Genomic DNA, 13,887 nt, shown 5'->3' with positions numbered 1-13,887 from the left:
TTGTTGGAGGAAGACTGATTTAGTATGTGGACGAGACATGGTTGAACGCAGGATCATCCTGGGTAGATAATACCTTAAAATCCTCTAAACAATGTGAGCAAACGATGTTTCGTCGCAGGCTGCGTGTGGATTTTCGAATCGAAGAATTATGGGTATTACCATGAGGAGATGTGCGCCGATACGTAGGACAAGCGTTTGAAGATGCTCCTCCTCGGCTTCAGGTTAACACAATCTTTAGTCTTGGTAACGCGCTGTACCATTGTCATCGAAAAGAAAAAGTTTTTAATACGAATTCCAATAAGCAAGATACATCAGAAAAATCTTAAAAAAAGATCGCTTTTGAAGAAAGAATTTCTCTGTACCACTGCGAATTAAACGCCATGAAGTCAGTTTGGACCAAAATTGGAGGTGGTGTTGCAGCAAAACACAGAACATACAAAACATCGCAAGTTAAAGACCTACATCGACGGCAAAAATTGCAACACCAAAAATTAAATAATGCAGAGTAATGAAATTTCTGGAATACATTTGTGTAGGTAACATACTTCAGACATCAACATTGCAAGCTTGCAGGTCAATGTAATCCCGAAATACTCCCTTTGCAAATTCAAATTGCAGGTATACTGATAACCGCTGTAATCGCCAGAATATGGAATACAGGCATGCAAACGTGTATGCCTTCTGTTGTTCGGGTGCTGGACGTCAGTTTGTGAGATGACGTTTCGTGCCTGCTGCGCATTGTCGGTCAGTATAGGGCTGTTAATACTGATTGTGGATTACGCTGGAGTTTTCGAATGATGTCCCGTATGTGCTCGACTGGAGACAGAGATCACGATCTAAGAGGCCAACGTAACATGTCGGCACTCTGTAGACCACGCTGAGTTGCAACAGCGGTACGTGGGCGAGTGTTATCTTGTTGGAAGACATCCCCTGTAGTGCTACACCACAAAAGGTCGAATGACCAGACTGACATACAAATTTGCGGTCAGGGTGTGTGGGATAACCACTAGAGTGCTTCTACTGTCATACGGAAACGCACCCCAGACCTTAATCCCACGTGTCTGACACGCACGCAGGTTGGTTGAACTCATTCTAACCAACATACTGTAATCACTGGCACAGAGGCAGAACCAGCTTTAATCAGAAAACACAAGAGACCTTAGACCTGCCATCCAATGAGCTCAAGTCGCGAATGACGGTGGTTTGGGGGCAGTGCAATGCACGCTAGAGGACTTCCGACTCCGAGCTGTCCTTAAAGCAACCAATTTGTGACAATTCATTGTGTCACTGTGGTGTCAACTGCTGCTCAAATTGCTGCAGCAATATGATGTGCCAGAGCCATACGCCGAAACCAAAGTTCGTCTCTCTCGGTCGTGCTACCTAGCTGTCCAGAGTCCGGTCTTCTTGCAACAGTACCTTTTCGTGGCTAAGATTGCTTGCAGTCATGTGCAGTGGCTGCATTCCCGCCAAGTTCAAAATTGTTCAAATGGCTCTGAGCACTATGTTAAGTCTAACATCTGAGGTAATCAGCCCCCTAGAACTCAGAACTACTTAAACCTAACTAACCTAAGGACATCACACACATCCACGCCCCGAGCCAGGATTCGAACCTGCGACCATAGCAGTAGCGCGGTTCCGGACTGAAGCGCGTAGAAACCCTCAGCCACCGCGGCCGGCTTCCTGACAAGTCTTTCTCCATTATCTCAGGAGGAATATCCAGCTTCTCGTAGCCCTGTTACACGACCTCGTAAAAACTCGGTGAGATGTTGACAATGCCGCCATTGCCGCCTTAAGGGGCTCCGGAACGCCCTATACTTGCAGTGTTAAGATAACGCTTATAAATTACATCTTTCCTCACAAAGTATTTGAGGTAGGAAGTTGAAATTTTTACAGATTATTTATTGGAATATGGGCTACAACTTAACACAGGGATTTTACAAAATTTTAGTTCAGTTATTAAAGATGATTTTTTTTTCAATTGTAATGAAGATTCACAACATTTTTTTGCAATTTTTTATTTATATATTCAAAAATATACAGGTTTTTTGGAAAAAGGCTGTGTTAAATTATGCATAAGGTACTGTTTAACATTTACTGAAAATTTGAAACAAATATGTTTGGAAGATCCTTAGAAAATATGTAATTAGTATGAGAAAATAAAAGTTTTGGGAATCGAGCGACAAAGATTGGATTAACTTTTTAGTGCATTCCAGGTCCATAGGATGGATTATCTTCATCCTCTGCAAACTCCTCCTCCAGCTTCCTCTTGTTCCTCCTCCTGTTTACTCTTGCTTGTATTTCTAGACTCTTTACAGCCCTGTCTGCAGCCCGAAGGCGTTCCTTGTCTAAAGCAAGCATCGCTCGTACCATGTTAGAACCTATCTTCATTCCCATATTTCTAAACACCTTGCACCTTACAATGTTGCCATCATTGAAAGTCGCAACAGCATCATACACACCAAAATGAAGTGTTTCTATTCCAACAAATACAGTCTTGGGGATTCTCGACCATTTAACGCTATTTACACTTTCATTGGGGTTTTGAGTTTTTCCGTGAATACACTTTTTCAACAGTTCAGGTGCTGCTAAGTCTCTGAAAATAGGTTTTATCACCTCCATTATTGCATGAGGCAGACTATGTTTATGAGTGTACACTTCACCAGTTAGCAATCCTTTGTTATATTTACACCAACTGTCTTCTTCTTTGGGACACAAGCTACGTTGGGGATTTTCATCGGTTGAAGAAGTATGAAAAAAAAGAGCCCATACAGCCTTCTTCATTTCGTCGACACTTTGTGTATTTTGCCTAATAGCCATTCCATAATAGTTCTGTATTTTGTCTATTACACTGTCAGTTAACCTTCCCTTCCCATCCAAACCTTTACCATCACTGAGTTTTTGTTTTTTGTACGAAGCTTTCAGTCGCCGAAGTCTTGTTCCCATTCGCTTCTGTACGTGTCCAATACACTCAAATTTCTGCACTACAACATCATCACCATAGGGCTTCAGTCCTTGAACATGTTTGAAACTTTTAGACTCACTGTCACCAAGGTAATTAACATATCGCACTTTATCACACGCCTCAGAGCGCTGGAATATACTGGCAACACCAACCACTTCCATTCCTCCACTACTGCCACTATAGTTAGCTTTGCAATTATTTTCATGTGTACCTTTATATTTTTGTGGACATCTACAATACTTTGATATTACTGCTACATCTAAAACTATCCCTGTATACATACTGGTAGCAGGTACTACACCATGAAGAGATGTGTGTCCCCGTTTATGCCAGGTACCATCGAACGCCGCAGTCAAATCTCTGTTACCATTATTTTCCATTACTGCCTCATCCACAGCGTTCTTCATAGATTCTATACAGACATCTTCTACTTTAGACTCTATTAATTTATTATAGGTCGTAAACTTGGTTGGGGGATTTGGAAGATTCATGATGCCACAGAAAATTGCACCTGCAGTAGCACCCTTACCAACTGAACGCAAGGAATAAACAAATCTAATGTTGTGTTCGTAGATTTTGCTACAATTTTCTTCAGTTGCTGTTACTGCAACACTGTTCCAAAAAGTGATCATGTAAGAACACTTATCACATTTCAGTTGTATTTCACTAGCAAGTCCTACGTGCTTCATTATGGAGAGTTCCAGACCAACTTCACTACAATGAATACTTTCAATTCCTTTGAGAACCGAAATATCAAATATTTCGTTCACACCCGATTCGCCCATAAAACATTCCTAGTTTTCACTCATTGAACCAAGCTTCTTCTGTGAAGTATTTTCTTTCCCACTTTGACTGCTATGGGCAGGTGTACTTGAGAGGTTAGGTTCACTCACTTGGTTATCGTCTTTATTGTTTACAGTAATAACACATACCTTTGGCTTTCCAACATTTCTCCTTTTCTTAAAAGCCTTCAGAGGATTTTTAATAACTTTACTTTTACTCATTATTATACTTCAACAAAACAGAGACTCAAGAAACAGAATTAATTACGAATATTTTCGAGATAACGACAGAGTAAATAAACATGAAACACTCGACAATCACACCAGTGATATATATTGAACCATCACAGGTTAGCCACAACACATACTTTATCTCACATCACTAAAATGTACCTGATGAACACGGACGTTAATAATAACACCATTTGACAGCAGTCAGTTTAACAGCGCCACAGTGGGTCACGCCCATGTAGAACACATTTCAAAAAAAATTTAAAAATAATAGTAGTCTTCGGAATTGAATAAGTTATATATATCTATTAAAAGGTAATAGTCTGCAGATTCAGAAAACGCAAAAAAGTAAAAATTGAACTTTTCATGATTTTGAGCCTTTCCGGAGCCCCTTAAGGGCATTCTTGACCAACAACTCACCATGTCCAGTCGCAAACGTAACTAACGCTCACGAAAGATACAGAGATAATTTTATTTTATTTTATTTGTTCAAAGCAAATCAAACAAGCATTCTCATAGTGGCACTACTAACGCCACTCTTACGGGACTGGCGCGAAATCTGAATAGACATCTTTCAGATGTAGAAACACGCCTACCTTTCTGTCACACAAATTTCGTTTGTGTCACAGAACTCCCGCTTGGTACTGCGATTTCTTTCTTTCATTGTACACTACTGGCCATTAAAATTGCTACATCAAGAAGAAATGCAAATGATAAACGGGTATTCATTGGACAAATATATTATACTAGAACTGACACGTGATTAAATTTTCACGCAATTTGGGTGCATAGATCCTGAGAAATCAGTACCCAGAACAACCACCTCGGACCGTAGTGACGGCATTGATATACCTCGGTATTGAGTCAAACAGAGCTTGGATGGCTTGTATAGGTACAGCTATACGCAAAAAAGTAAAAATTGAACTTTTCATGATTTTGAGCCTTTCCGGAGCCCCTTAAGGGCATTCATCATGCAGCTTCAACACGATACCACAGTTCATCAAGACTAGTGACTGGCGTATTGTGAAGAGCCAGTTGCTCGGCCACCATTGACCAGACGTTTTCAATTGGTGAGAGATCTGGAGAATGTGCTGGCCAGGGCAGCAGTCGAACATTTTCTGTATCCAGAAAGGCCCGTACAGGACCTGCAACATGCAGTTGTCCATTATCCTGCTGAAATGTAGAGCTTCGCAGGGATCGAGTGAAGGGTAGAGCTACGGGTAGTAACACATCTGAAATGTAACGTCCACTGTTAAAAGTGCCGTCAGTGCGAACAAGAGGTGACCGAGACGTGTAACCAATGGCACCCCATACCATCACGCCGGGTGATACGCCAGAATGGCGATGACGAATACCCTTCCAATGTCCGTTCACCGCGGTGTCGCCAAACACGGATGCGACCATCATGATGCTGTAAACAGAACCTGGATTCATCCTAAAAAATGAGGTTTTGTCTGTGATGTACCGTCAAGGGTAACCGTAGTCATGTACTCCGAGCTGATAGTCCATGCTGCTGCAAACGCCGTCGGACTGTTCGTGCATATGATTGTTGCCTTGCAAACGTTCCCATCTGTTACTCATGGATCGAGACGTGGCTGCTCGATCAGTTACTGCCATGCGGATAAGATGCCTGCCATCTCGACTGCTAGTGATACGAGGCCGTTGGGATCCAGCACGGCGTTCCTTATTACCCTCCTGAACCCACCGATTCCATATTCTGCTAACAGTCATTGGATCTCGACTAACGTGAGCAGCAATGTCGCGATACGATAAACAGAAATCGCGGTAGGCTACAATCCGACATTTATCAAAGTCGGAAACGTGATGGTACGCATTTCTCCTCCTTACACCAGGCATCACAACAACGTTTCACCGGGCAACGCCGGTCAACTGCTGTTTGTATATGAGAAATCGGTTGGAAACTTTCCTCATGTCACCTTGTTGTAGGTGTCGCCACCGGCGCCAACCTTGTGTGAATGCTCTGAAAAGCTAATCATTTGCATATCACAGCATCTTCTTCCTGACGGTTAAATTTCGCGTCCGTAGCACGTCATCTTCGTGTTGTAGCAATTTTAATGGCCAGTAGTGTATTAGAACAAGGAGTAACAACAGTGACTTCAGAAGATAGGGACAAATGTGTTCCCCAGGTGCTGCAAAAACCTGAAATGGAAATTAGACTGCATTGTAGAGGATAGAGAAGAGAGTATTGTTGTAAACCTAAGGTTTGGCAGACTAAACATTGTTTTATTTTACCTATAACCTTATTGTAGTGGTATTGCTACTAAAACCGCTTGTGTTTGGATTTCCTATGCCGCCCGTCAGGTTAATCCGCTTCTTTTCTTTACATTGTGCTCTAAGATCATGATACGTCGTACCTCACAAGTGCATACACTTCGTTGTGTTGTCAGTCCGGCGGCAGACTGTACAGCGTGTTCGAAGGCTTTCACTGGAATTCATGGTGGTTCGTCACGTATAACTGTTTCGGTGTAGTCGCACAGTGCTTCGCTACAGACTCATTTAGTCATCGCAAAATCGTCACGGAGAGGAACAGCAAATTCCTGTAGCACACGCTGCGAGAGAGGTGTTCTGTATCATGGTTTGGTTACTGTTAACGTTACGAGATTGCCCGTTCCTAAGAGACCTAAGTTTGTCTCGCGAAAACACCGAAAACATAGAATTAGAGACTAGAGCCCACACGGAAGCTGACAGTCATTCGTTCTGACCGCTAACTATTCGGGACTAGAAAAGGAAAGGTGGGATGTGGTAGTGGTACGCGAAGTACTCTCCGCAGCGCACTGCAAGTTGACTTGTGAAGTATAGATGTAGTTCAAGATTTTTCTTTTTCTGCGTGAGTTCCGTTGAGTCCATAGCATCCTCAAATTTCTTATATCATGTTTTGGTAGTTATTATTGTTGCTGTGTGGAACTGTTGATGGTTTCATAGCTATGTCTTTAACTCACATACTGAGTACGTCAATGGTGCTTTTTACTGGCACGGTTCTTCATAACGTGCACCATGTACAATTTAAAGAAATCTATACCTTTGATGTTAATATGAGGCTATGAAGATGGGCAATACGCAGTCATGGCAATTTGCTTGTGAATACCTACGCTGAGGAACCAACTGTGCAAATGTAATTTTATGATCTTCGTCCATCAGATTATCTGTCTTGAAGGAAATATTCCCAGTATGTTTATCCCGTCAGCACTGAGGCAAACTCAGATCAAATGTTAAGCTACTGTGCTGAGGAAATCACACTCTCTTAATTACGCTTGGTTTTGACAATGAAGTAAATAATGAAACAAAGTGTTACAAGTCTCAATACTGCGGTTTTAGAACAATTCTTTATTATAATATATACTGTCTTTAGAACAACTGGAATCATTCTCGAGACTTTCACTGAGCCGAGAACAGTTGAGAGCCAGGAGAGTTTAGACGCCTGCTGCAGATCGGATCCAGGAGCGCAGGTTTCCGACGTTGGCGTAGACGCCGGGGGCGGCCTCGCACTGTGAATTTCCCCAGGAGACGATGCCCACCTGGGTGTTTCCGCTGACCAGGGGACCGCCGGAGTCTCCGTTGCAGACGCTCAGGCCGGCCTGGCCGGCGCACACCATGCGGGCGGTCACAGTGTTGATGTTGGCGAAGATGCTCCTGCAGGTGTTGCGGTCCACGATGCCGATGTCGACCTTTTGCAGGGTGCTGGCTGCTGGCCCGTCCGTGTACGTGGTTCCCCAACCGGTCACCGTCACTGCGAGACCACCTGGCGGATCGTAGCCGTCAGAGGGCAGGCTGACGACCTGAGCGTTTGTGCCGAGGAGAGATCCAGACACCTGGAGAACATGGAAGCAAAGTCTGGTAACAACTACGTCATGAGCAAACGTGTTCTAGAGAGGAGTCGCCCAGGCTTCGACAGGAAGGTCGAAGGTGGCCTTATAGAGGATATGTTTTCACTGTTCTGTACTTTAAACTACCCTTGAGAGTGAAGGAATCGTGCTGTGACTCGCACCTGTTTCTGCTAGAAGAGTGGTCCATAGAAAGATACGCATCTCCACCTCCCTTGTGCCGTGCAGCCACTTTTGCTCCATACTGATCTTTCACTAGGAGGTTTCTACCCTGTTTGTTGAACCAGTCACTCTAGGTAGTGCACCTTATAAATCAAGAGCTGGTTTCCTTCGTTTCAATACAAGGGAACCGACCATTCAGAACATCTTTTTCCAATGACAGTTATAATGGTACTGCACTAATTATTGTTTCGAAATTAGAATTGTATTAATACTTTCAGCTGTTAACAGGCGTTGATATATATCGACGGGGACAGGTGAAAATGTGTGCTCCGACCGGGACTCAAACCCGGGATCTCCTGCTTACATGGCAGACGCCCTATCCATCTTAGCCACCGAGGACACAGAGCATAGCGCGACTACAGGGACTATCTCGCGCACGCCTCCCGCGAGACCCACATTCTCACCTTGTATGTCCACACACTACATTAGTAGTGTCCCACCCCGCCGGCCGAAGTGGCCGAGAGGTTCTAGGCGCTACAGTCTGGAACCGCGTGACTCGCCAAAGTGTGAATGAAAAACTGTTTAAAAGATTTAGAACTCTTGGAGAAAGTCAATGTACCACTACCGAGGGTGATCTACGAGGCTGGACTCTTCTGATTGCAAGTGGTATGTACAGTGTGGATTTTGAGGCTTCTTATATTCTTATATTTTGAACACATACGAGAAAGGCGGTCACAAATTTACGAAGTTTACTTCCGGTAAATTGGTAGAGGAGATGTGATTAGTATATAATACTACAGATAAATTCGTAGCTGAGGTGAAGACGAAACTTCGTCTTACCCCCTAAAACGATGTGTAAAAAACCAGTCAGGTTTCGTGCAAGAACTGCGTGCGAACTGCTCTTTATCACTGCGAGCTTATATCTGCCTTCACAAAGATTAAGGCTTGTAAGGGCCAAAAATTAAGGGAAGGACAGTTTTGTTACAAAAATCTTGTTACTGGTGTAGTAAAATGTGGAAAAATGGGAGAGAATAATTTTCAATATTACATCCGAAACGTTTTCTTATCAGCTGCAGAACATTGTTAGTTTCTTTTATTCCACTCTTGTACTGGACATAACGACACATCTGTATTTAGGAACATGACGCAAAGACTGTTAGTACAATCCAGGTTCCACCTAAAGTAGTGGTGTGATTTAGTTTCTCGATAAAGAAAGTTTTCAATAAGATAAAAAAATTTTCAGAAAATTGTTTGACTACATAATTTTCGGTATTCCTTCTCATTTCAGGTTTATTTGCGGAACGGTACTATTAAACTTCAGTCATTTGCGAACTGTCAGTTTGCATCACAACGTTTCACGAATTTGATCACGTATGCCTTATACGCAGCACAATATGCAGAACAACGGCCAAGGCCTTCTTACTCTCTCCCAGTTCCGACCGTCGAAAGTAGTAATCACTGCGATGCGCCTGAATGCATTAATTTAAGATTTATCAGGTGTATCTGGTGTAAGAAAAATGATTGTTTCTTTTATACAGTAGTCACTTCGCGTTTTTGTGACAACTACATGGAATAAAAAGGTACTTTTTCGTCGTTAGTAAAATATACATTGTTCAAAAATTGTCGTTAGAGCTTTGCTACAGGAATTGTTTGAAGTATGTCTTGTCAGCAAATTTAAGTATCTGTTGATGGCTGTCGTCTGTAATGTAACATCAAACACTGCCTTGACTTTCTTTCCTCTGATAAGTCACTTGTGGAACAATTGCATCTGTTGCAGTTTAGTTGGCGACAGGATGTGCAAGTTAGTCAAGAAATTAATTACTTTTTGGTACGGTTTAAGTGCATAATATTCGCCTGTGTGCGCTTTGGATTACGCAGTTAAATTCTCTTGTCACGTCAGTGTCTGCTTGCTCAGAGATTTGCGCGCTAGGCAGGAAGGAAAATGGCCGTCCTTCATGTGGCAAAATGAGCAACATCAGCATTTTTTTAAAAGTATATGCCTTAGCAGCTGAAATTTTGACCACGTATTTTTTTCCGTGTACTCTCCCTACGTGAAAAATTTTGGGATATGTTTCGACATGTCGGATTGGGCCGTGACGTTCTGAGATGCAGTGATCAGGTAGTGTCTGGACCTACCGCACATTATGGGTGGTTAAATACAATAAGTTTATACACTTTCGACTGATTTTAACATCGCGAAGCCGGTCGTGGATTGAACAAATCTTTTTCAATTAATCACGCTTCTCTGTGGCGGAAGTCCTACATACCAAATCATTTTCAGTAGCTCTCCAGTATCATCTTAGGTTATAAACGCGATGTGTATTGTATTATAGCATTTGCATTCCATATTGTTATTTGGGAAACGTTTCTTTCTTTCTCTCTCTCTCTCTTGTTAATTTATTGTGTTGGAGTAATATTGTTCCACCGGTACCTTACCTACTTCAAAAGTCATCCTTATTTTCCAACTGAAAGTGATGATTTTGTAGTATCAGCTCTTGAGAAGAAAATAGGATAAAATGCATGTTTGAATTAGGAGCTTGCAAAAATTCTTACTTTCAGTATTGCAAGTCCCTGTGAACGGCTCAGTGGCTGGATGGTAAGTACGTCCAACTTTTAAATTTGTTCACACCTGACACAACAAAGCTAGAACGTATCTAAAATTTCTTTAACTTCATGTGTTTCGAACATGAGACAGAATTTTCTTTATTGACGTCGAGTGATGTCGAAGCTATTTATTTATTATTTTGTGACTGTTACATTTAATAATAAAACAGGCAAACGTTAAAGAAATTCATACCTCTACTGTCAGTGTAATTCCCTACATGGCTTTCATACAGCCGATCCGAGACACTGCTAAGAATAACTCTTAAATTCAGGAGTAACTTTAGTGTCGAAAATTTCAACATTAATACTATTGGAGACACACGCTACTGTGTCAAATATTTCAGAAACGCAGAGGCCACATTAAATTTATTGTTTTGCGATTTTGCCGGTCGCGGTGGCCGAGCGGTTCTAGGCGCTTCAGTCCGGAACCGCGCGACTGCTACGGTCGCAGGTTCGAATCCTGCCTCGGGCATGGGTGTATGTGTGATGTCCTTAGGTTAGTTAGGTTTAAGTAGTTCTAAGTTCTAGGGAACTGATGACCTCAGATGTTAAGTCCCATAGTGCTCAGAACCATTTGAACCATTTTTTGCGATTTCTATCAACAATAATAAAAATGGCAGAACATTAAACAAATTCGTGCATCTACTCTCTGGGTAATCTTACGTACATAAAACCGGTCAGATACATTTGTGACGGATAAATCTAAGTTCAGGCGTAACTTTAGTGAGGAAAATTTCAACATCAATGCGATTAGAGTCACACACTACTGTGGGAAATACTTCAGGAATTTAGAGGCCACATAGAACATTCATGTTTGCTAGTTGTATTGCACGGCTATGAATTCAGCTACAAGATATTGATAATTCATTAGTCCATTTTGGAGATACAACAATTACATCGAACTTATGTTTGAGAATACTCGAAAAAACTGTGAATAATTTGATGACCCATACTTTCAGCCACTGGGACTCACCTGTATAACTGCGATATCGTAGTCTATAGTGCGGCTGTTGTACGACGCGTGCATGTAACCAGAGGACGCCCTCAGGACTGTGCCACCGCTTCCACGAATTGAAGACCCCGCTCGGAAAGTCATCAGAAGGAGGCTCATACCGTCAACACAGTGAGAGGCCGTCAGCGCCCAGCTGGAGCTGATGATGGACGCTCCGCAAATGTGCGAACCGCCATACTGGAAGGACAGCTGCCACGGGAAGTCGGCAATGTTGGCGTTGGAGCCTCCAATGATGCGGCCGTTACCCCGGCTCCACAGCCTGGCCGGCGAGGGCGCGGCAAGGGCGGAACCCAAGAGGCACACCAAGAAGAGGGCGAGGCGCTGCATGGTGGAAGCGGTGGTGCAGCCCTCTCGGACCCCGGCCTATATATACTGTAAGATACCCAAGGACGAGTACCCTATCTCAGTCTGGGGTAATCCCTGTACTTGAAAAAAACCTCTGAGTCGGATTCGTTATCTGCTGAGATAAAGCACTTAAAAACGATGTAGACCTTGATACGACCCTCTCAATGGCGTCACACAGCTCACTGGTATAAAACAGCTAGTTCTTTCACTGTTCAGCCTTTTCCCGATCTGATGTAGATTATGCTATAGACAATGGTTTGGCTGTAAGAGTTTCTGAGTACTGTAACCGCAGCGCGCTAAGGGATTCGGCAGCGCAGTAACGCTTTTGTTACAGCTGGGTGTCATATTCGTGCTGAGGTGTAATGTAATGTTAAACGCCGCATCACGGAAATCCCCTTGATGTGTTTTCTTTTCTGTGCTACACCATACGTACTACGTAGTGGTTACACTTTTGTACTTGCGTATGTGTGAAAATTAAGACTTGGATAACCAGGAAACGAGTTACTTGTGTCGTGAATCACAATAGAGCAGCGATTAGCAGTCCAACAACACTTTATTCCATAGTCACAGAACATACAATATAACAAGTCAAAGATACATTGTCCTAAGAGTAAACAAACAGTCTCTCACTTGCGAGAAGTACATCACTCTGTGACATCCTCCCCACCCTGGTCGTCCTCCAAAGGTACGGCCAGCTGCACGGGACGACTAATGATGTGACCTTCTGGTGTCCGGAGTACTATCGTCCTTACCCTGCCGTCTCTTCCTGGTAGTACCTTTTCTATCCTGGCCTTCTTCCACATATGTCGCGGACGAAGGTCCTGTTGGATCAGCACGATGTCACCAGGGCGAAAGGGGATGACTCGTCCCGATGGGCGTTTAACTTCATGGTAGTTCCGGAGCTCCAATAGGTATTCTTTAACCCAACGGTTCCAAAAACTGTCACAGAGTTGCTGTCTCAGTCGGAATTCCTTTGTTAAATTCGTGCTCGCTGAAGGCTCTGGTCCCGTCGGAATAGTCGTAAGTTTTTCTCCCGTCAGAAAATGGGATGGTGTGAGTGCATCACAATCGTCTCCTGGTGTGATGGGCCTGGAGTTCACCGCGGCTTCAATACTGATCAAGGTGGTGTTCAGTTGTTCCTCAGTGAGCTTTGCGAGTCCCAATACCTTCCGTAGGCAACGCTTTATAGTGCCCACCATTCTTTCCCACCATCCTCCCCACCAAGCCGCACGGGAGACAATGAATTTCCAAGTAATACCGTGGTGGGCGAGGAACTGATAAGATTTTGTGGTGGTTAATGCCTTCCAAAGTTGGGCTAGTTCCATATTCGTGGCGTGGAATGTTTTCGCGTTATCTGTATATATCGTGTGGAGTAGTCCGCGTCTTCCGGCGAATCGCTGAAGTGCCATAAGAAACTTGTCCGTTGACAAGTCTGTACAGAGTTCGAGGTGGACAGCTCGTGTGGTAGCACATGTGAAAAGAGTGATATATGACTTGTGCGTTTCCTTCCCCACTTTGATGAATAGTGGGCCAGCAAAGTCTATTCCGGTTACAGCAAATGGTTTGGCAGGTGAAACTCGTTCAGGTGGCAGCGGTGCTTCGATCTGTTGCCGTCGTGGATTCTTCAAGATCTTGCATGCGAGGCATGAGTATAGGATTCGTTTGATTGCCTGACGAGCTCTAAGGATCCAAAATTCGGTTCGCAGTTCGGATAGTACAGAATGAACACCAAAGTGATGAAGGCGGATGTGTGTCTCTGGAATAACCAATTGTGTGAAGTGGTGGGAACCGTCAAGGAGTACAGGATGTTTTTGTTCCCTATTTAGGCTAGTGCACTGCAGTCGACCTCCTAGACGTATCAGTCCATCTTCTAGGAAAGGATTGTATCGTGCGATTTTTGACTCTCTTGGCAGTGGTAAGTTATTCTGAAGTGCATGTAATTCGTTG

The 13,887-nt window shown here is 43.3% G+C and overlaps 1 protein-coding gene across 1 annotated transcript; it reads right to left on the bottom strand.

The window, feature by feature from the left end:
- Positions 1-7,406: 7,406 nt before the first annotated feature.
- Positions 7,407-11,922, bottom strand: LOC126419579 (trypsin delta-like). The gene is made up of 2 exons (XM_050086765.1): positions 11,557-11,922; positions 7,407-7,805 (listed from the first exon to the last, which is right to left on the bottom strand). The coding sequence occupies exons 1-2, from the start codon at positions 11,920-11,922 to the stop codon at positions 7,407-7,409; spliced, it is 765 nt and encodes a 254-aa protein (XP_049942722.1).
- Positions 11,923-13,887: the final 1,965 nt, after the last annotated feature.

This window comes from Schistocerca serialis, chromosome 9, assembly GCF_023864345.2.
Source record: "Schistocerca serialis cubense isolate TAMUIC-IGC-003099 chromosome 9, iqSchSeri2.2, whole genome shotgun sequence".
Lineage (NCBI taxonomy): Eukaryota > Metazoa > Arthropoda > Insecta > Orthoptera > Acrididae > Schistocerca > Schistocerca serialis.
Note: the sequence above shows the minus strand (reverse complement) of the source record. Positions and strands in the feature narration are given on the sequence as shown.